General features: G+C 35.9%; 1 protein-coding gene across 6 annotated transcripts in view; it reads left to right on the top strand.

The window, feature by feature from the left end:
* The first annotated feature begins 201 nt into the window (after positions 1–201).
* The window catches only part of DPH6 (diphthamine biosynthesis 6), a 346,492-nt gene continuing 322,949 nt past the window's right edge, over positions 202–23,744 (top strand). For 3 of the 6 annotated variants that reach the window (XM_067028913.1, XM_067028915.1, XM_067028914.1), the window contains exons 1-3: positions 274–314; positions 3,554–3,648; positions 8,586–8,779. In XM_067028913.1, the coding sequence (XP_066885014.1) occupies positions 274–314; positions 3,554–3,648; positions 8,586–8,779 (330 nt within the window). Of the gene's footprint in view, positions 315–3,553; positions 3,649–8,585; positions 8,780–23,744 lie in introns of all 6 variants that reach the window. The other 3 variants (XM_059056364.2, XM_067028916.1, XM_067028917.1) reach the window with 3 other exon arrangements.

Here is a 23,744-nt window from a genome sequence, read left to right as displayed (position 1 = left end):
GAGCCCGAGCGCGGCGACGTGGGCCCTGCCCTTCTCCAGGTAGCTTCAGTGCCCTCACTTAGGTGGTTAGGCCGCGCCTAAACAGCGTTCTTTTCCGGGCCGAGACGTCCCTGCCTCAGGGACTAGGAGCCAAGGTGGCGCGTACTCCGCGCCCAGGTGCCCCGTGGGCTGCCGCAGGGGCCGCAACACCGGTCGCCTGACAGGCGGCGGAACGAACACCCGGGCGAGGACCTGCGCGCGTCACTGCGGCGGCGGCCCGCGCCCGCCGTACGCATGCGCACTGCCCCCAACATGAGGGTCGCAGCTCTAATCAGGTAACCGCTCCGGTGCCGCCTTCCTCCTCCCTGCCAGCCTCCAGTCCCTTTCTGCTAAGCGGCGGGACTTGCCGCCGCCGCCGAACTGATGGTGTCCCTGCAGGAGCCGCGTGTCGGGGGCTCGGCGGCTCCTCCCGGTAGCAGGAAGAGGCGGAGCCTTCGGGCAACCGCCCGGCCGGGCTACTCCCTGGTCCCGAGCTGGCGCTCCTCCTTTCTGTCCGTCGCCGCCTCCCTGGTCTTCTGGGCCCCAAACTTGGGTTTAGATTGGTTTCACTTTAAAACTACGGATGCCTAGGTCTCACCGCCCGAGGGCTGGTTAAATTACTCCGACCCGACTTGGGGTCGGATTCTCAAAAACTGAAGTTTGAGGGGCACTGCTTGACGCCACTTCGTTTCTCCCGCCCTTTTCTCTCTTTCTTCATCCTCTTTTATAGTTCCCTTCAGTCTTTGTGCCGGTCCTCCGGCCCTCCCTGGTTCCCTAGGTTGTTGCCAGCCCCGCCCCCACCCGCAAAAGACCATCTCTCCCTCGCCTGCCGTCCCATTAGTGATTGGACTGTTAATGGCATAGATGTGTTTTACTTTGGTGTTCAAGGATAGAGATGGAATTATCCTGTTTTATCTTAGATCCAGTTGCCATTGCCTTGGATACTCATGATTGCTTTTAGAAAAGTGACCTTAACGGTAACATACTCCATATTCCAAAAGGAGTTTGAAATCTAGTAACCCATCATGTTTTTAGGTGTCTAAATTAAGTCCTATGACGACCAAAGATTGGTCAGCTTAAATGTCTCCATGCTTAATCTGTAAACTGAAGCAAAAGGGAAAAAAAACCAACAAAATGCAAAAGGGAATTCAGACTACTTGAACATTTGTTTGATGAGTTTTGGATCTGTATAGAGTGAGGTGAATAGAGGGCAACCATGCAAAGCCCATTGAAGATTTCATGAAAGTTTTTGTTCAGTGACCTACGAAATTAATACTGGCTGACAGTAGTGTGACCTATTAAGGACTCGATATAACATCTTTTACTTCAATGTCATTGTTAGGATACTGGACTATAATGCCAAAATAATTTTTTTCAATGAATTTCTTCTGTAAACAATGTGATTAAGCTTCCAACATTATGGACTTCATTTGATCTAGATATGTAAGAACAAAAAGCAGTCCAGGAAATGAGTAATTCATATCCACATGCAGTTTACCAAAAGTTTAACCATTAAAGTGAGACATTTAACTAAAGTCTTAGAAATGTTGAAGGGAAGGAGAGAAGAAGATTGGTATAATCCATTACACTAAATATTCTGCAATGTGCATATGTTACTTTCATAATAAAAAAGCAAATTACTTTTAAAAAAAGGCAATGTTGGAAAATTGTTGCTAAAATGTAAGATCTGTATAAATGTTGGAAGACGTAAGTAGGAGTACAGAACATAATATGTACATACAAATACGAATGCATACATAATACATATATACATTTGTATGCCTATACACTTGAATGTATTTGTATTTAAACTTAATACAGTGAATGTGCTTGCAATAAATATATTTAGTGTGTGCACTAAGAGATGGGATATGTGTGTGTGTTCTAGGGAATAAGTGAAACCAAGATTCTTACATTATCTTTAGACCATGAGGAGCATATTTTCCTAATACACAAAAGATTGCATCATTGAATTTTACAGTTGAATGACACCTTGGGGATTAGTTAGACCATTCTCTAATTTTATAATGAAGCATGTGAACCCAAGCACATTGAGTAACTTAGTTTGGTATTCCAGAATTGGGAACTGAAATTCTGATCTTGTGAAGGATGTCTCCCCTAACATATGCTGATGTACTTTGTGATTTCTAAGAAGTGAGTAAGGTACTCAGCATTTTCCAAACTTAATTTGACCTTGAAAACCTTTTCTTCTTAGAGTATTTTTTGGACACTAGTGTTCCACAGAACACAATTTGGGAAATACTATTTTAAAATCACATTTGAAATCTTAGCATATTTTAAAATAAAAGGACAAGTTCTGATTGTGGATGTATACCCTTTAATCTTTAATATTCTAAATATTCTAAAGAATTAGATCATCTTGTCTTGGGGAAATAAAACAGTGAGGTTCAATAGGAGAAGTTGTGAAAGATGTACTTGGGGGAAACATCAGAAGCTGAGGAGAGAGAGCATGATGTGTAACTTCACTTTGCCCCTTGCAATCTCCCTCCCCTTGAGAAGTTCTGGAATAACATTTGTTACTGATCAGAATATGGTAGAGGCTGACAAATGCTGGGAACTAAAATAAATGGCAAAAGGGCCAACTTCTAGGGTAATCAGTCTCTTGGTTTCTTTGCTTATAAATAGATCTAAACATTATCTGGGGGTACATTTGCAGATTTTAGCAAAGGTTAGAATGAAGGGAAACAGGAATAAAACAAAGGAAGAGAGACAAAGATAAAAGAAAGGAAGAAACATGCGAGAGTACTAAACTGAAGTCGTATAGAGGTTGCCATTCAACTTTGTTATAGATGAATGACTTTTGGTCTTGAATAAGTGATTTGCCAGGTAGGTAGATTTGGTACCATAATTTAGAATTTCCTGTCCATCTGTTTATTAGATTTATGATTCAGGACTTATCCTGCCATCATATGTAGTGATGGCTGAAAGATAAAGTACTGATAGTACTGATGTTTAACTTTATCAGTGTAATTCAGCATTTTGCTTTCAACCTCTACAGAATTTGAACCCACCAAGTACATCAAACTTTGTCATTTGATTGGATCTCAGATCTTTAATTTGATCCTTTAATTGGTGATGGTGACCATTGTTAGAGTTCTTAAAGTGGAACAGAACAGATTTTTTTTTCTACTTTTTCATAGAAAATTTCATGAGAAGTATATATAATAGTTTAACTGAAATGTAAAATTAAATCATATTTTATTTGCAAAACACTTTATATATTAAGCAAAGCCACTGTCGCAAACCAAAGACTTGCCATTTTTTGTTTAGCATAGTCTTTGTTATAATGGCATATAATTTCATAAGCCCTTGTGAGTAGCAGCCTTAGATAATCAGATTCGTTTGATCAGTTGTGTATGCTATGGAAATTACATGTGTTTTTTGCATTCTAATGTAAAATAGTCCCTCAAATATTCTGAAAAGCTGAAAAAATGTGTTCTATTTCTATATCTAATGAGTCTATGTCGAGTAATGGTCAGTAACCTGATATTTGTCTCATCTATTTATTTTTTAGTGGTGGGAAGGACAGCTGTTATAATATGATGCAGTGCATTGCTGCTGGGCATCAGATTGTTGCTTTAGCAAATCTAAGACCCCCTGAAAACCAAGGTAAGTTTATAACTATCCGAAAGTTCTCTAAATGACTGAAACTCCAACCTTATAATCGCATTCTATTGTATGCAGTATACAAACAATAAAAGGAACTCATATATCTTTAGCACTGATTACCTGCTGTGTTCTATGCTGTTTTCAATTACATATCCTTTACTCCTTGTAAGAACTCCTAGAAAGTTTTATTAGACAAAGATACTGAAGCTTAGAGTTTTATAAATTTGTCCCAAGGTGAAATAGCTAGAATAAACTTGGAGAGCTGAGACTTGAATCCTCTTACTTCAGAGTGCACTGCTGTTCCGCTACAACACTTTTCCAAGTGTTGTTTGCACAGTTAAATAAGATACAGCTTCTTGGGGCTTGGGAAGTAAGACATATATTAATAAATGATAATATATGAATTTTGTTATTAAAAGCGTCTAGTTTAGCCACCTTAGATGTAAGCTAAATGTGTGAGACTTGAGAGACCCATAGAGCAATGTATTTCTACTTTTTATTTGTGGTAATAAGGACATCTACAAATAATCCATAGACCTTATTTTAGCTACTTTTTTCAGTTTTTCTCCAATGAAATTTCCCAATTTAGAACTGTTTTTTTCTCTGTGTTCATGTCAGTGTCCAGATTTCCTCTTTTAATAAGGACACCAATCATACTGGAGAAATGCCTTACCCTAATTATCATCTTAACTAATTACATCTTCAATGACCCTATTCCCAAGTAAGGTCACATTTTGAGGTATTAGATGTTAGGACTTTAACACAAGAATTTGGGAGTGACACAATTCAAACAGCAACAATATCTTTTTTTTAATTGAGATATAATTGATGTATAACACTGTATTCGTTTTAGGTGTATAACATAATGATTTGGTGTATATATATATATATATATATATATATATATAGAGAGAGAGAGAGAGAGAGAGAGAGAGATAGTGAAATGATTACCACAATAAGTTTACTTAACATCCATCACCACACATAATTATAATTTTTTTCCCAATCAGACTTTTAAAAAAAGAAAAATATTCACTGATTTGCTTTTTATTATACCGTACAACCATAGATATTAACTGCTAAAATGTAATAGGGCAAGATTAACACTTGTCTAACTGTATTACTACTTTTCTAGTAAGATCTTTTTATCATCCCCTTTACTCAACTTATTTCAAGATTCCATGCTTTTGCTCTACTATTATTTTAGGATGAATTATTAGTGAAAATCCTAATCATAGTTCCTGGCATGAAGTAGGCACCCAATAAATTTAGTTGAATCTGGATCTAGCACTAAATATTTCCTTCCTTCCTTCCTTCCTTCCTAAGTGCTGCCAGTATATTGAATTTTTGTTTTTATATCATTTTATAGTTGTTTTCTATTTATTTTGTCTTTTTCTTTTTTTTTCTTTATGCCCAAATAGGTTGTTTGTAAGCTTCCTGAGAGGAGAGGTCATATCTTTTTTGTTCCTTTAATTGTTCCTCAGCACTTGGGACAGCTCTGTGCCTCTGATAAGCATTCACTCGAGGTTTATTGATGGACAGATGAATAATGAACTAACTAGAATTAGCCCTGCAAGAGCGAGCACTTATTTCAGTCAGATATTTGAATTTTCTTTCCTTCTCTGATTAAGACACAAGTAATGCTGGAAGTGAAGTGGGGAACATAGAGATTAGAAATACTTTATAGGAAGAAATAGAACAGGTCATGTGGAGGTCCTGTAGAGGGTCAGGGGTAAACATACACCTTAGGATTTTGTACTGGGCTTCTGATGATTAATAATAATAGCTTTTTCGAAGTAATATGTTTAGAAAATAACCTCCTATTTCTGACTTTAAATAATAAAGAGAAAATTCTTTGACTAAGGGTGAGTGGGAACTGTACTCTAATTTCTATATTATAATAGAAGAAGCAGAATTTCCTTGCAGGTTGTGTTCAGTTACCAAAGGAAAGAATTTTCATATCCCCTGTGGCCAGTCAGGCAAGTGAGTTTTTTAAGCTTTCTATCTTTAGAGGTGTTGGTATTTAAAAAGCAGATTGTATTGTATAATATATAATATGTACATGATATAATTTCATTCCCTGGAGTTTCTATCTTCAGCTTTTCTATATGAATTATTACAGTTACCTTGTACTGAATCATTAACATACAGAGCTTCCTTGACTTACAGTAGTTGTGTTGAAATACATAAGTTGAAAATATCCTGTCAAAAATTCATTTAATACACCTAACCTACTGATCATCATAGCTTAGTCTAGCCTACCTTAACTGTGCTTAGAACACTTAAATTAGGCTACCACTGGGCAAAATCATCTAACACAAAGCGTATTTTATAATAAAGTGTTGAATATCTTATGTAGTTTATTGAATTCTGTAGTGTGTGAAAGTGAAAAACAGTATGGTTGTATGGGTACAGAATGGTTCTAAGTGTATTGGTTGTTAACCCTTGTGATCGTGTGACTGACTGGGAGCTGTGGCTTTCTGCTGGGCTTCACACAGAGTATCGAACACGTATCACTAGCCTGGGAAAAGATGAGAATTCAAAAGTCAAAGTACAGTGTTTACTGAATGCGTATTGCTTTTGTACCATTGTAAAGTTAAAAAATCCTACATTTAACCATTTAACCAAAAATCCTAACCTTAACCAAGTTAAGGACTGTCTTTATAACCTTCCATGTGCTCGGGGTTCACTAGCAGAGTGGTAAGATGACATGCAAAGTATATCTTTAAATTACGCCTCATGCCGTAAATGGAGCTATTTATTTAGAATATTGTTAGTGAGAAAAAATTTAGTAGTAAATGGAATTGGAATATTACACAGTAAAAGCTGGAAAAAATCAGCTGCAACTCTCATTGTAATGGAAGAGAATAGATGGCTGTGGGTTGGTAGATGGAGAGGGTTTAGCTAATCGTGATTTAAAGTCAGCAGGAAGTTGATGATTATTGAATGAATCATTGACTGACTTTCCCCTAACCATGTAAAAGGAATCTTAATGAGGACTGACTGGTAGAGGTGACTCCAGTACAAAGTTGGTTAAAGTAAATCACAGCACTGAGTTTTCAATGGGTAGTCTGGAAAAGACTTTATCCCCATTAATGGGGATAAATGTGAACTTGTCATAAAATTCACAAAGCCATCTCTTTAAATTTGTAATAGGAACTTTTGTGGCTGTGTTAATTGAGGTGCTTCAGGCAACAGTGGAGCCTTTTGGTTTTATTTGCTCTCATACCATTGTTGCTATGTAGCTTCCATTAATAAAAGTTACATTGTGGTTGGGACTAAATGGAGCCTTAAAGGAAAATTGTCTTCTAGGTTTTTGAAGTCAGTAAAGTGTTTTAATTATTAGGCTAACATCAAGAAGTTTCTTGCTAAGTAGCTCAGTTATTTAAATATAATAATTTGATTGTATTAATTGCCTTTAAAACTAATACATTTAAAGATCTAGTTTAAACTTGAGATGAAGGTAATCTGAAAGGTTTTTATATAACTTTGGCTATATCTCTCCTTCCTACTGGGACCAAGACTAGACAGATTTATAATAAAAATGTGAGTACATGGAAGCCAGTCTGTTATGTGGGTTCAGAAATCTGGTGAGCCAAAATCTGATAGCATATGGTGGCAGTTTTGATTATTGAAGGGCCCTTACAATATCATTTTTCATGCCTTTTGATAGAATTCTTTCACATTCAGTGGAAAGCCTAGACCTGCTTGGCATATATGCATATAGAAACACATATATGTCAAACATTGTTTTGTAACTTTTTGAAAACTTAATAATGTATTGTGAACATTTTCCCTGTTATTAAGTAGTATTCTACCATAGCATTTTCTAGATATTGTATTTGGAACACAAATACCCTATGAAAATATAAGTGTTCTGTGGATAGATAACTTTGAGAGATAATTCATACACTCTTCCCTTGTTAGAGCACCTTAAAGCAGATTAGCCTAGGAAGAACTGCAGTTAAAACACCTGTTTAATATGGTTTATCCTCATTTTTTATAAATTTGTTTGACCACAGAGTCCTTTTTTTTCATCCAATACCTATTAATATCTCATGGAATTTCTATTCTGCAGAACATACTTTAGAAAATACTCCTCTTCAAAATTATATTAATGGCTGCATAATATTTTATTATGTGAATATACTATAATTTTAATCTGTTATAAACAGCGCTGTGATGAACAGCTTTGCAAATAATCTTTGTGTATATTCATGATTCTTTTTTCTAAAAAAAAGTGTTAAGAAATGAGAAAGCATATTCCAATATATTTCTAAGTTTATTTGTATCACCGAAAAGTCTGATGTGACTCATCTGTTTTGAATATTTTACTCATATTGAAATTTTTGGAATCTTGTGACAACCAGTGATTACTTATTATCTTAAGTTATGTTTCTATACACATTTGTAACTGCTCTAACAATACTGAATTTATATATATTTATATGTTTTATTGAAGTAAGAAAATAGAATATATCAAGAGCATCTAATTTTTTTTCTTACAAATATTTGTCACTTATTAACTAAGTACATATTTAATTAAGTTTCTTCTACAGCTCTCGGTGACTTCATGAATAGCTTTGAATGATTTGAAAAAATATTTATGTAATAAAATCTTTAATCGAGTAAACTATTCAAAATTTGCTGGATACATTGCTCTTCTCTTTAAACATTCTGTATATAGTTTTAAAAATTTATGTATACTTGTATTTCTAATTGTGATAGAAATGACCACAGCTGATGTGAACTGGATGCAGCTTGAACAAATGTGCAACTCTTATATATTTTATTTCATTTAATAACTGAAGAGAGATATAGTGTAGTAAGCTTTTAAATTGTGTTGACTGCTCTCCAAGCAGTAAAACTTCAGTGGACTTTCAAATCCACTCTCTTTCACTCTGTTTGACTGATTATTTCCACTTTAATTGTTGCAGTGGGGTCAGATGAACTGGATAGCTACATGTATCAGACAGTGGGTCATCACGCCATTGATTTGTATGCAGAAGCAATGGCTCTTCCCCTCTATCGCCGCACCATAAGAGGAAAGAGCATGGATACAGGAGGAGTGTACACCAAATGTGAAGGTGATGAGGTTGAAGATCTTTATGAGCTTTTGAAACTTGTTAAGGTATGCAGAGTGACTAATTACCTTTACTGAATTTAGTGTGTAATTTAGTAAATTACATTTACTCAATTATTTAGTAATAAATAATTTACAACTGCTAGTAACCCAGCTGTCCTTTGAAAGGATATTTTGTCTTTTTGGTTAGAAAACTATTACTATGCCTTTATATTACATAGTATTTAAAAATAGAACTTTTGGTGTAGTCCGGCACCCGTAACTATCAAATGATATTTAATTAAGTTCTCCTTAGGATTTTGGAGCTGATGACCTTTCAGTCATGTTTTTAGCAAGTACTTTTTGAATGCCTACTATGTGCTTGTTATACATAGTTCTAGGCACTGAGGATAGGGTAATGAACAGATCAGACTAAGGCCTGTTTTGTTGCGGCTTGCTTTCCAGTAGAAGGAGGCAGACAATAAAAACAAATTATATACTTGGTGGTGAAGAGTACTATGAAGAAGTATGAAGCAGAGTCAAGGTGATCACTAGTGATGGCAGGGTGTGGTTAAGCAAGACCTTTCTGATACGGTGAAATTTAAATAGACCTAAAGAAAGGGAGAGACCGACCCTTACTTTAAGTTAGTAAGAGGTATGAATTAAATACTTAAGTCCTTGTATATAAGAGTTTGGCAGTCAATGTGCATTCATTATTAATTTCTCTAGACAGAAAATTTAGGAGAGAAAGTATGGGACTCATATTTCTAGTAAGTACTATACTTAGTAAATGTTAATTAATAGAGATCCTTTTATATTAAGCAGTTATCTCTTATCTTTTCATTCTCATTGATAGTCAATTACTTAAAAAAGAAACTGGTAGGGAAAACACTTAGAATTGTTACATAATTTACTGTCTCATTATGGATGGCATAAGAAGTAGATACTTTTCAAAGGAAATCACAGGGACCTGATTTCTTCCCTCTGGGGATGTACATGCTAATAACAACTATTTTGATTATCAAACAAAGGGGAAGGCATAAAAGAAGTTTTCTCTTCTTCCCATGTGCACAACTAAGACCTTGACAGCATTCACTTGGAGGTGTGAAATACTGACCACACATTGTGCATTTTCAAAATTTCTTTCTCAGGGTACAGAGAAACTGTGTATTAAATTTTTAGCATAAACCAATATTACAGAATGGTGGGACTCAACACTAGAGGTAATTGGATTGCTTAAAAATTACTGGTAACTGATAACTTTGGAGAAACTACGTGATAATAACAGGCTTCTGAGAAAGGGAAAGATAATAAATTACTAATCAATTTAATTAAAAATGGGCTGATTAGTAGTAATTAAGAAGAAATTTCCCTTTCAGTCCATGCTGTCTTTGGAGAAATGGATGCTTTGCCATTATCTTTATAGTAACCGTCAGTTATGACATAAATTAATGCTAATGTTAAATCTTGACAACTTCTGCTTTGGAAGTTCGTACATGATAATTATAACTATAGCTGAAAGAGATGTTACCAGGTTGTCTGGGACTAAATAGTTCCTTCTTTTCCTGTGCAAAAATATTAATTTTACTATAGGATATTTTAAGGACATAAATATTGGAAATATATTGCTTTTATGGAAGAGATTGTATAACCAGGCTTTTATAGTTAAATCCATTTATAAAACACGGTGCAAAGATTCCAATAGAGGTCTTACATATTCTAATGAATAATTGAGTAATTATGGAAAAATGAATTGAGAGGAGCTATAATTCTTCAAGTTAGACTTCACTTGTTCTAAGGAAAAGATGGAATTGCATTTTTTAATCCTTTGAATATTAATGAAGAATTGAAAGCATTTAGATTCATTTTCATTTTAAACATTCATTTATAACAGGTTGCAGTTTTGTGACTTTCATATGTATGTCAGTCTTTTGTTTTTGTAAACTCTTTTTCCTCCCCAAATATTAGAGCTAATTTTTGAGTAGGAGGTACTTTTTGCAAAGAGTTTAATTGACTACTTGCTGAAAATAAGTAGAAAGACTTGGAAGAATTTACAGAATTAAAAGTTTCCTAACTACTTTCTAGAAATCATGAAAACTAATAGAAATGCAATAAGCCTTTATGTCTCATAGATTGTCAGGTGATTATGACAGGTATATATATATATATATATATATATATATATTATATATATATATAATATATATATGTTTATATCAAGCTGTTTTCAAAATTTCTGGTTATCATATAGCTAGTCTTTTATTCTTTAGAATTTCTTTAATATTAAAATGTCATTTTGGTTCTCATCTGGATTAGTTTGGTATATAGATAACTTGCATTATTTCCTGAAAATATAGTAATTTTCAAATTGTGTGGGTGTTTTCCTTTTAAGTCACATAAAGCAATGAAATAGTTGCTGAAGGATACATCTAAACATCATATCTCTATAGAGAATATGTTTAGGGATCATGTATTCTTTCTTTCTCCACCTGTTGGGAGCCACTTCTTACCGGATCTCATATCGTCCTCTTTCTTGGTTTATTCCCTAATTTCAGTGGAATCCATCATGAAGAGACTTCCTTAGAGAAGTTACTTTCAAATCCTTGCATTTTGAAAATGTTCTTATTCTGCCATCATATTTGATTGATAAATTGGTTGAATTTAATATTTTAGAATGAAGGTCATTTTTCCTCAGGTCATTGAAGGCATTGCTCCATTGTCCCCTAGCATTTTGCCAGTGAGAAGTTTGATGCTAATATGATATTTGTTCCTTTTTAGCTGACTCTTTTTAAAAATTAATTAATTAATTTATTTATTTATTTTTGGCTGTGTTGTGTCTTCGTTGCTGCACGCAGGTTTTCTTTAGTTGCATTGAGCAAGGGCTACTCTTCATTGTGGTGTGCGGGCTTCTCATTGTGGTGGCTTCTCTTGTTGCAGAGCACAGGCTCTAGGCATGTGGGCTTCAGTAGTTGTGGCACGTGGGCTCAGTAGTTGTGGCTCGCGGGCTCTAGAGCACAGGCTTAGTAGTTGTGGCGCATGGGCTCAGTTGCTCTGCGGCACGTGAGTTCTTCCCGGACCAGGACTCGAACCCGTGTCCCCTGCATTGGCAGGCAGATTCTTAACCACTGCACCGCCAGGGAAGACCCAGCTAACCTGTTTTTCTTCTCTGTTATCTTTTATGATTGTGTCTTTATGTTTGAGGTGCTGAAATGTCACAACAGTGCACTGGACATTGAAGGTTGTTTCCCCTGTATCCCTTCTGCAACTTCCTATTGAGTAGCAGCATATCTCTGTCCTCTTTCTCTTAATGATAGTTTAGGGTGGCATTAATGCAGGTGAAAGCCAGTCACAACATGGCATTCTGGCCATAGCCATTAGGTCAGGGATGGTTTTGTTAACCTGCATTGTACCAAATAGAATGAAGCCTAAGATGATGGATTGTTGGCAGAAGATAAGGTCTTTTCTCCTGTGCAGAGGCATGTGTGGATGTGAGACCTAGAACTGTTGTGGCTTTTTTGCGGGGGGGGGGGCAGGGAAGAGAACGTGCTGTCAAATATGACACACAAAAAATGGCAGAGTGAATAGAATTTCAGTGTGAGGATGGCTCTGCAAAATGCTCTTCCATTATTTGTTTGATGATTTACCCCCCTTGACTTTCTTTATTCCCTTTTGCTGGTACCCTCACTGGTCAGACTTTAAATCTCCCAGATTGAATTTTCATGTCTCTTGTCTTTTCTCACATACCTTCCATCTCTGTATCTTTTTGTTGTACATTCTGTGAGGTTTCCGCTTTAAATGTCCTACTTTCTTGTTGAAATTTTCTTTCCATTTTAGCAATCATATTTTCAGTAGCCAAGAACTTATTTATTGGTTGTTCCTTTTTAAATAACAATCTGTTTTTTCTTCTGTAGATATAACGTCCCTACAATCATTTTAAAATACAGATTAGAGATTTTAAACATGATCTTTCATTCCCTGAAATATTCATGTTTTCTTTGGGGTTTTTTTTCTCATGTTTCTTTCTTTCTCATGTTGTAGGCTTTTCTCAAATGTCTCGGTTGCTTGTTCATATCTAAGCATAAGGCAAGAGGAAAGCTGACTGAATGCTTTTGACATTAGAGTTTTTCCAGCCTCACATTTCATCCTTGTTATACCTAGAGTTCAGAATAATGTGGCCTCGTTTGGTTCCTTTCTTGGCTTTCTTCTCTTCCATACAAACAGTAGGTTACAGCTTCCGCTGCTGATTTATCAGTTGTTATTCCTTATTCTTCTGCTTTCTGACTCAAGAAAACTAAATGAAATTCCTTTTCCATTGGTGTCTCCCCCCGAGAGATTATTTTTTGGAGATTATAACTTTGTTTTCATTTTAATGGAATCTCTTCATCCAGAAATCTGTCTTAATTTCATTCTAATGGAATTCATTTAATATTCTTCCCTAAGTTGAGTATTCAATTTCAGTCTTCCTCTTCTAATCTTTGGTACTTTTCTTCTTTCACGTTCCTTTTTGCATTAGGCATTTTATCTTGGTATTGATGATGTTAAATATGATGTTACGTTACCTAGTGGACACTTGTATTGTAATTTGAATACAACAATAAGTGAATAATGATCTTTTTTCTTTTTTAGGTAGAATATTTACTATTGATAGACAGGCTTGTGAAAAACTTATTTTTTAAAACTGGATTTTAATTTAGAAAATCATCAGTTGCTACTTTACTCTTTGTATTGGTCAGAATTCTTTTGATTATAAGGAGCAGAAAGTAATGTTCAACCTAGTTTAAATACAAAGAGAATTTACTGACAATGACCTAAAGATAAGTTTAGCTTCAAGTAGATTAGAAACAGGATACAAACTATGTGACCAACCCACCTGCTGGGCTGTTTTTATCTCTTGCCTTTCTTTTCTTTTGATTCTATTCTCAGTCTGGACCCTTGTAGTTAGAAGATGGTTCATAGTTACATTCTTTCTAGTTCCTACCTAGTAGGAAAAGCTCTAATCTTCTTAAATAGCTAGAGGGAAAATCCACTTATGTTTCATTGTCACTCAGTGGCCTGACATGTATCATCCATCAACACGTTGTTGTTGGGAGAAAATGATTTCATTTGATTGGACAGGCCTAGATCCTGTGCCATTCGTGGATCAAGAGACTGAGTCGTGATTGCTGTAACCACATCTACTGTGGTTCTGTGGGAAGAACAGAACCCACTGTTGGAAGGGTAGGTCTCCAAATATAAAGCAGGCTGTTGCTGGTAGAAGGCTGAACTGTGGCAGGGGGTAAAGAGTAACAAGTCTCCTGAGAATAAACAGGTTCCAACTGCTTACAAACTTGAGAACCATTCTAAATGGTTCTTCTTTCGAGATCATCCTCCCTTTCTCCCTACCCCTCCCTCCTTCTTTTCTTTCCTCCCTCCCTCTCTTCCTTCTTTCTTGGCTTCTTTCAAAAATAGTTGACCATTGGAGCTACAACAGTAAGCTTATACTCTAGGACCTATATATTCAGTCGCTTATGATTTCTCTACCTTAATATCCTGTAGGCATAGTAAACTCAACAAATACAAAACTTATTCATTATCTTTCTGCACAAACTTGCTCCCTTTTCTGTATTTCCCTCTTAGTTGAAAACATCGTCATTTACCCCATCACCTAAGTCTAACCTGGGCCCTCACTACCAGACTTCCACTTTCTCTCAGTTGTCTCCCACCCCAACCATAACCATTTGATCTACAAGACCTTTTGATATTACTTCTATGACTTCTGAAGTTGACCCTTTGACTTCATTCCCACCATAAATGGTCTCTTTATCTATACTGTGCAAGTCTTCTAACTGGCCCACTTGCCTTCAATATTGCCTTGTGTACCCTCCAGCCTTGCTACCACATTGTCATCAGCTGATCTGCATACATACTTAAATAACCCATACTTCAGATAAAGTCCAAACACATTAGCCTGGCAAGAAAAGACTCTAGGAAGAGGCCCTTGCAAGCATACCTGTCTGATCCTGCCATTCCCATGCAAGCTTCTGGGTTTGAGTTATAATGAACTAATTAGGTTTCCTGGAGATTGCTTTTTCATATCTGAGTCTTTGCCTATGCTTTTCTACGTCTTTATCTGTTTGTTCTCCTGAAGAATCTCTTGTTGTTTCATACCCTTCTGTGGAATTGGCTCTAATTCACCTTCCTGTCTCTTCCTTGGCAGCTTGTCCATACCTCTACTGTGCTTCTTAGGATTTTATCAGTACTAGGATTGTTTATCTGATTGTCTCTTGCTAGACTGTGAAGCCCTCACAGACAATCTCAGTACTCTTCACTTTTATATCTCTAGTGTCCAGCTATGTTCCTGGCATATGGATGACTTTTAAAGGATAGTTGAACAAATTAGTCCAAAATTTAACAAATTATTATTATTATTATTATTGGCTTAAAACAACTAATTTATTTTATTTATTTGTTATTATTTTTTTAACATCTTTATTGGAGTATAATTGCTTTACAATGGTGTGTTAGTTTCTGCTTTACAACAAAGTGAATCAGTTATACATATACATATGTTCCCATATCTCTTCCCTCTTGCACCTCCCTCCCTCCCACCCTTCCTATCCCACCCCTCTAGGTGGTCACAAACCACCTAACTGATCTCCCTGTGCCATGCGGCTGCTTCCCACTAGCTATCCACCCTACGTTTGGTAGTGTATATATGTCCATGCCCCTCTCTCACTTCGTCACAGCTTACCCTTCCCCCTCCCCATCTCCTCAAGTCCATGCTCTAGTAGGTCTGTGTTTTATTCCCATCCTACCCCTAGGCTCTTCGTGACATTCTTTTTTCTTAGATTCCATATATATGTGTTAGCATACAGTATTTGTTTTTCTCCTTCTGACTTACTTCACTCTGTATGACAGACTCCAGGTCCATCCACCTCACTACAAATAACTCAGTTTCATTTCTTTTTATGGCTGAGTAATATTCCATTGTATATATGTGCCATATCTTCTTTATCCATTCATCTGTTGATGGACACTTAGGTTGCTTCCATGTCCTGGCTGTTGTAAATAGAGGTACAATGAACATTTTGGTACTTGACTCTTTTTGAATTATGGTTTTCTCAGGGTATATGCCCAGTAGTGGGATTGCTGGGTTGTATGGCAGTTCTATTTGTAGTTTTTTAAGGAACCTCCATACTGTTCTCCATAGCGGCTGTATCAATTTACATTCCCAACAGCAGTGCAAGAGGGTTCCCTTTTCTCCACACCCTCTCCAGCATTTATTGTTTGTAGATTTTTTGATGATGGCCATTCTGACTGGTGTGAGATGATATCTCATTGTAGTTTTGATTTGCATTTCTCTAATGATTAATGATGTTGAGCATTCTTTCATGTGTTTGTTGGCAATCTGTATATCTTCTTTGGAGAAATGTCTATTTAGGTCTTCTGCCCTTTTTGGATTCGGTTGTTTGTTTTTTTGTTATTGAGCTGCATGAGTTGCTTATAAATTTTGGAGATTAATCCTTTGTCAGTTGCTTCATTTGCAACTATTTTATCCCATTCTGAGGGTTGTCTTTTGATCTTGTTTATGGTTCCCTTTGCTGTGCAAAAGCTTTTAAGTTTCATTAGGTCCCATTTGTATATTTTTGTTTTTATTTCCATTTCTCTAGGAGGTGGGTCAAAAAGGATCTTGCTGTGATTTATGTCATAGAGCGTTCGGCCTATGTTTTCCTCTAAGAGTTTGATAGTGTGTGGCCTTACATTTAGGTCTTTAACCCAGTTTGAGTTTATTTTTGTGTATGGTTTTAGGGAGTGTTCTAATTTCATACCTTAACATGTACCTGTCCAGTTTTCCCAGCACCACTTTTTTTTTTTTTTTTAGGTGCGCAGGCTTCTCACTGTTGTGGCCTCTCCCGTCCCGTTGCGGAGCACAGGCTCTGGACGCGCAGGCTCAGCGGCCATGGCTCACGGGCCCAGCCACTCCGCTGCGTGTGGGATCCTCCCGGACCGGGACATGAACCCATGTCCCCTGCATCAGCAGGCGGACTCTCAACCACTGCGCCACCAGGGAAGCCCTAGCACCACTTACTGAAGAGACTGTCTTTTCTCCACTGTATATTCTTGCCTCCTTTATCAAAGATAAGGTGACCATATGTGTGTGGGTTTATCTCTGGGCTTTCTATCCTGTTCCATTGATCTATATTTCTGTTTTTGTGCCAGTACCATACTGTCTTGATTACTGTAGCTTTGTAGTATAGTCTGAAGTCAGGGAGCCTGATTCCTCCAGCTCCATTTTTCGTTCTCAGGATTGCTTTGGCTATTTGGGGTCTTTTGTGTTTCCATACAAATTGTGAAATTTTTTGTTCTAGTTCTGTAAAAACTGCCAGTGGTAGTTTGATAGGGATTGCATTGAATCTGTAGATTGCTTTGGGTAGTAGAGTCATTTTCACAATGTTGATTCTTCCAATCCAAGAACATGGTATATCTCTCCATCTATTTGTATAATCTTTAATTTCTTTCATCAGTATCTTATAATTTTCTGCATACAGGTCTTTTGTCTCCTTAAGTAGGTTTATTCCTAGATATTTTATTATTTTTGTTGCAGTGGTAAATGGGAGTGTTTTCTTAATTTCACCCTCAGATTTTTCATCATTAGTGTGTAAGAATGCCAGAGGTTTCTGTGCATTATTTTTGTATCCTGCTACTTTACCAAATTCATTGATTAGCTCTAGTAGTTTTCTGGTCACATCCTTAGGATTCTCTATGTATAGTATCATGTCATCTGCAAACAATGACAGCTTTACTTCTTCTTTTCCAATTTGGATTCCTTTTATTTCTTTTTCTTCTCTGATTGCTGTGGCTAGAACTTCCAAAACTATGTTGAATAAGAGTGGTGAGAGTGGGCAACCTTGTCTTGTTCCTGATCTTAGTGGAAATGGTTTCAGTTTTTCACCATTGAGGATGATGTTGGCTGTGGGTTTGTCATATATTGCCTTTATTATGTTGAGGAAAGTTCCCTCTATGCCTACTTTCTGCAGGGTTTTTATCATAAGTGGGTGTTGAATTTTGTCAAAAGCTTTCTCTGCATCTATTGAGATGATCATGTGGTTTTTCTCCTTCAGTTTGTTAATATGGTGTATCACGTTGATTGATTTGCATATATTGAAGAATCCTTGCATTCCTGGAATAAACCCCACTTGATCATGGTGTATGATCCTTTTAATGTGCTGTTGGATTCTGTTTGCTAGTATTTTGTTGAGGATTTTTGCATCTATGTTCATCAGTGATATTGGTCTGTAGTTTTCTTTCTTTGTGACATCTTTGTCTGGTTTTGGTATCAGGGTGATGGTGGCCTCATAGAATGAGTTTGGGAGTGTTCCTCCCTCTGCTCTATTTTGGAAGAGTTTGAGAAGGATAGGTGTTAGCTCTTCTCTAAATATTTGATAGAATTTGCCTGTGAAGCCATCTGGTCCTGGGCTTTTGTTTGTTGGAAGATTTTTAATCACATTTTCAATTTCAGTGCTTGTGATTGGTCTGTTCATATTTTCTATTTCTTCTTGGTTCAATCTTGGCAGGTTGTGCATGTCTAAGAATTTGTCCATTTCTCCCAGGTTGTCCATTTTATTGGCATAGAGTTGCTTGTAGTAATCTCTAATAATCTTTTGTAGTTCTGCAGTGTCCATTCTTACTTCTCCTTTTTCATTTCTAATTCTATTGATTTGAGTCTTCTCCCTTTTTTTCTTGATGAGTCTGGCTAATGGTTTATCAATTTTGTTTATCTTCTCAAAGAACCAGCTTTTAGTTTTATTGATCTTTGCTGTCATTTCCTTCATTTCTTTTTCATTTATTTCTAATCTGATCTTTATGATTTGTTTCCTTCTGCTAAATTTGGGATTTTTTTTGTTCTTCTTTCTCTAATTGCTTTAGCTACAAGTTTAGGTTGTTTATTCAAGATGTTTCCTGTTTCTTAATATAGGATTGTATTGCTATAAACTTCCCTCTTAGAACTGCTTTTGCTGCATCCCATAGGTTTTGGGCCATCGTGTCTCCATTGTCATTTGTTTCTAGGTATTTTTTGATTTCCTCTTTGATTTCTTCAGTGATCACTTTGTTATTAAGTAGTGTATTGTTTAGCCTCCATGTGTTTGTATTTTTTACACAAATTATTTTTTATATAATAATTTATCTAATGCAGGGGAGCCACAACATTGTTTAAAAATATGATGTAAAACCATTGGCAAATTCATTTTATTTTTGTTTTTTTCATTTAGAAGCTTAAATAGAAGTGAAACTTTTATTCATCATAGTGAAACTTTTCAAAATAGGGTGTCCTATCAGATTTGGCAGTGTCACCACTAAGTGTACCAAGAATAATTTCCAGCTGCAGAATGTTTTATAAAAATGCTAAGCAGACACTTTTTCAAGTTATTTTTGGTATATATATCTTAGAAAACCTGCTTATTATGGTGGAAAATTACTTTGTGGATCTCTTTTCACTTTGGATCTCAGGGAAAAACCCTGGATAATTGGGTGGCTTGAGGCAAATACAGAGGGTTTAGAGCGGGAGGCACATATAAGATGGCCTTAAGATTGTCAGGGAGAACCCATAGTGCTAATTAAACAGGCCCATAGTCCTGTACAGATTGCTTCTGGCTCTTCAACGTTGCACAGCTTGCCTCAAGCCCTGTCGGTTCCCAAGATTTGGGACATTAAGCCTAGTCCCTTGGCACAAGAAATGCTTTGCTAGTATTGATTCTGGACTCCAAATAGGAAAACTCTGAATTAGCACAGGCCAGTGTCATTTTGACTCCCAGCTGTGGCTTTATTGAGGCTGTGCCATCTCTGGCCCTTTTAATGATAAAGTCAACTATGCATGGGAAAGTACATGATGGATGATCTGTCTGGAAATAAAATGTTGGATCATACTCATCAATTATTACAGTTTGTAAACTTATCACAGGTCTAGGGTCTTCATCTATAGTTTTCCCTTAAAGTCTGGAAAACGTGACTCCTTCATTCTAGCAAAACTACTGTTCTGTCTCCTCAACTTTGAACTTTCTCCACTTAGTATCAATGAATGTGTGTGTATATTACAGATGCACTTATATACTCTCCTTTTATCTTTTGCCAGATTCATTGCCTCTCTATAAATTTACCAACTGACTAACTTTTATGTCCTTGTATTCCTTTCTTCTACGAATTATAGATTTCTTTCTATCTTATCATCTACTCTATATATTTTTAAGTATGTTGGGTATGTTTGTCTTGTCTTTAAAATTTCTTGCTTTTATGCTTTTCAACCTCTGATGTTTGTGTCCTGTTAACTTTTTGGACTGTGCTACTATTTATTTTTTAAGAAACCTTTTGTTGGTGTCTACTTCTGGAGTTGTGTTGTCTAAGATGCTACATGTATGTTTCTGTCCTACAGTCTATTATTTCATTTCTAAACCTAGTGTTTACCATGTCTTTGTTATGTTCTCTATTAAATGACTGAGAACACATTACAAAGATTTATAAGTATAAATTACTTTATTCCTTTATTGTTATCTTTACATTTTTTGTTACATGGGACTTAATTGGTGGTCACACAATAATATGATAGGTCTTGAACTGAACTTTTTATGTCAACTTTCCCTTTTAAGTAGGGAATATCTTCATTCAGCAAGTTTGTAGTGCCTAAATCATAAAGTAGCCATGAGATCAATGATAATGTCAATAAATATTTAGAGCTTATCTTTTTTATTGGTAAGAAATAATAGGGGCTTGTTCTGTGACATGTGAGAAAAAATTGAGTGAATCAAAGGGATGTGTTAGTTGACCTTGACTTTTCCTGTTAACTTTAACCTATACTACTACCATTTAGAGACTTTTCTTGTCTTTCATTTTGCAAACATTAATTGGATAATTATAATGTACCACTACTGTAGAGTAAAAAAATGTACAAGACATAGTCTCTGCCTTCACAACCCTAATGAGATAAGACACGTACACAAAGAAACTAATATAATGTAGAGTTGCCATTAGAGTGTGTATTTAATAGGCTTGGGGATTCAGAGGAGAAAAAAGTCCCCTGTGTTGGGGGATCAGGAGAAGCTTTAAGGGGGAAGTTACATTTGATATCCATAAAGGTTGTTTCAATTTTGACTAAGGCAGACATTGGAAAATGACTAAGACAATGTTGCAAATTAAGGGCATAGTTTAGCCACAGTCATGGAAGCAGTAAATCATGAGATATATTAGGGAAATAGTAGTTCAATTTGGCTAGAGCTCAAGAGTTCAAGGAGTAGTGGGAAATAAGTCTGGAAAGGTAGGTTGAAGCCACAAAAAAGAGTGTCTTAAATTTTAGACCAAGTTCAGGCAGTGAAGAGTCCCTAAGGCGGTATTTTCCAAACTCAGTTTAGTGGTCACATTTTTTTCCTTTAAATGAAAGAGGCTAGAATAAAATAGAAAATACCAAAATGAAGTGTATGTAGTAAGGTTAATTATTATTTTGGGAAACATGCGTGCGTGTGTGTGTTCATGCTAGGCTGTTAACATTACATGTATATATGTGTTTCTTACTGTTAAACAAATTGTCATGGTCAAACAAGTTTGAAAGCCACTACCTTGAAGGATTTTGCAAAAGAAATGACATAGAATTTTATGGTTGAAGGCCATTAGGTTGAACCACTAATAATGTAAGAAATGGATTAGGGAAATGGAATTCTGGAGACGAGGAGTTCAAATTGAAAACTGAGATACTCAGCTAGCTGAAAGGTTCTGAGGACCTGAACTGGGGGAGTACCAGTGGGAAAGTTGAAGAGAGGACATTGAAGAGGTGGGTTGATAGGGCTTGATGGTAATATTTAAATAAAAAGTGACAAGGAGTCTATGTAAGGTACCTTGTAAACTGACAGTTCCATGGCTAATCTACTCAGCTTTCTCTGGGCACTGTTGATAATCAAATGAATTACAATAGCTATCTATTACAAATATTGTGATCCTCAATTTTGCAGCACCCTATCTTTGTCATCTCTTTAATCTTGTATAGGATGGTATAGAAGGTGCTTCATATCAATCTGGGTTCATTTAATCAAAATTAACTCTTAATAAATGTCAGTCTTGATGGTCCTTTTATATTTTCTTCATAGGGTTATAAGTAGTACACATCAGCTAAAATAGTCCATCATATTTCTTGACTCTAAATAAAAGCACCTACAGGGAAGTGCAGTGTATGATATTAATGCTTTTAACATAATAGTCATGCATGTACATGGGATTCAAATTACCATGGTCTTTCTCCACTCTATAATGTATCCTGCAAACTCCTGCCAGGTTAGTCTTTCTAGAGTGTAGATCCAGTCACATTTGTCTCCTCATCAAAAACCTTTGCTGTTTACCATTGACGCCCTAGGTGCTCTGCAATATGACTTCATCTTATCTTTCATATTTTCCCAGTATTCCCCCACATAGAACCTGTGTTCCACCTGCACTAGACTATTGTCAGAACTCATTCTTCCCCGTATAGTCCTTGTCTTTCCTGCTGAGTGCTATGTTTTATTCAGAAATAACCTTTCCTCTCCAATTCCTTCTTTAACATGGCATCTCCTTCTTGATGTCTTTCTTGATATGCCCCCACTGAATGTAATATCTTCCTCTCTGGACCTTTCATGTAACATTGTATTTCTCTTATAATACTTAATATTTGATACTTAATACTTGATACTTAATATTTGATATCCAGAGCTACTGGCTCTGTTTTGTTGTGTAATTTGTTTTTGTTGTGGGTTTTTGTTTAAAGGTTATAATTACTTCAAGGGGCAAGGATTGTATTTCATTCTTTTTTACTTCTTATGGACTATACAGGCATTGTGTTCAACTATTCTCCTCTGGAATTCAGTTTTTCCATCTGTAAAATTTGGATATATCTTCCTTTTATCCTTTTTATCTGTTTTGAGAATAAATGAGAAAATATATGAGAGCCTCTTTAAGTTTCTAGAAAAAAAAGATGCTGTATAAGTTAGTTTTTTTTTAAAGCCTGTCAACTTCATGTCAGTCTCAGATTTTCTTTCTCCTTTATTCCCTAGCTTCCAAAATAATCCAGTACAGCTAAATAAAGTCAATTTTTTTCATTGCATACAAATTTCCATTAGTATATTAATATTAAGTAGGAGCTGCAAGTTGGCATGGAGATGAGTGTAATTCCTCTTGACTTTATTAGTACATTAATGCAGAGAAGAAAAAGAATGGTAATCGTTCAAATTGTGAAAGAGGTTTTAATGGGGGCAAATTTTTATTATATATTGGATTGAATTTATTCTACTACATTTGTTGCCTTAATTTTTGGCCCTCTGAGTCTTTTTTAGACTCTTTCAGTCAGATAACTCAACCTTCCAAGAGATGTGTGGAAATAATGTTTTCTGTCTAGTTTCCTATATGAGTAAACTGAGGCATGGATTGTTTCAAAAGAAGATAAAGAAGTGAATCCAAAGATGACAAAGGTTCTTATTCATAGATGCTTTTTTTTCCATTAAAAATTATTTTAGTGTGTTCTTTGAGGGTTAAACTATGCTTATTTTTAAAATTGAAGCAGTATATTTGCTATAAACTCATTTGTAAAAAGCCTCAAGCAAGGACTTTCATTGAGGGTTAATGAACTAAATTTAGAGAATTTTGACTTTTGAAATAGTATGTAAAGAATTAACAGATTTAAAAAATGGCTCTTAGTATGTCCAGAGGCAGTAAAATGGGACAATTATGTGCACTCCTGTATCTAAGAGCAATTACATCTCAATGCCAGCAGAATTTTCCTACCCTTATTCATAGAATCTATGGTGTTGAGGCATGTGGACACTTTGTGTACTTGCACAGAGTAGGTGCTCAATGAGCAGTTGTTAAATTAGACTTACTAATCTGAGTCTATCTAACCTATCTAACAAAATTTAGCTAATATTGATCCCTATAGATTTCTATTAAAATAGAGACAAATCAGAAGAGGCAGAACTATTTATCAGACATTTATTTTCCCTTCCTTGTGCAAAATACTTTGCTGCCTACTATAAGATTAGTTCTAGAG

This window comes from Kogia breviceps, chromosome 3 (assembly GCF_026419965.1).
Source record: "Kogia breviceps isolate mKogBre1 chromosome 3, mKogBre1 haplotype 1, whole genome shotgun sequence".
Taxonomy (NCBI): Eukaryota; Metazoa; Chordata; class Mammalia; order Artiodactyla; family Physeteridae; genus Kogia; species Kogia breviceps.
This window is presented reverse-complemented; position numbering and strand designations above follow the sequence as displayed.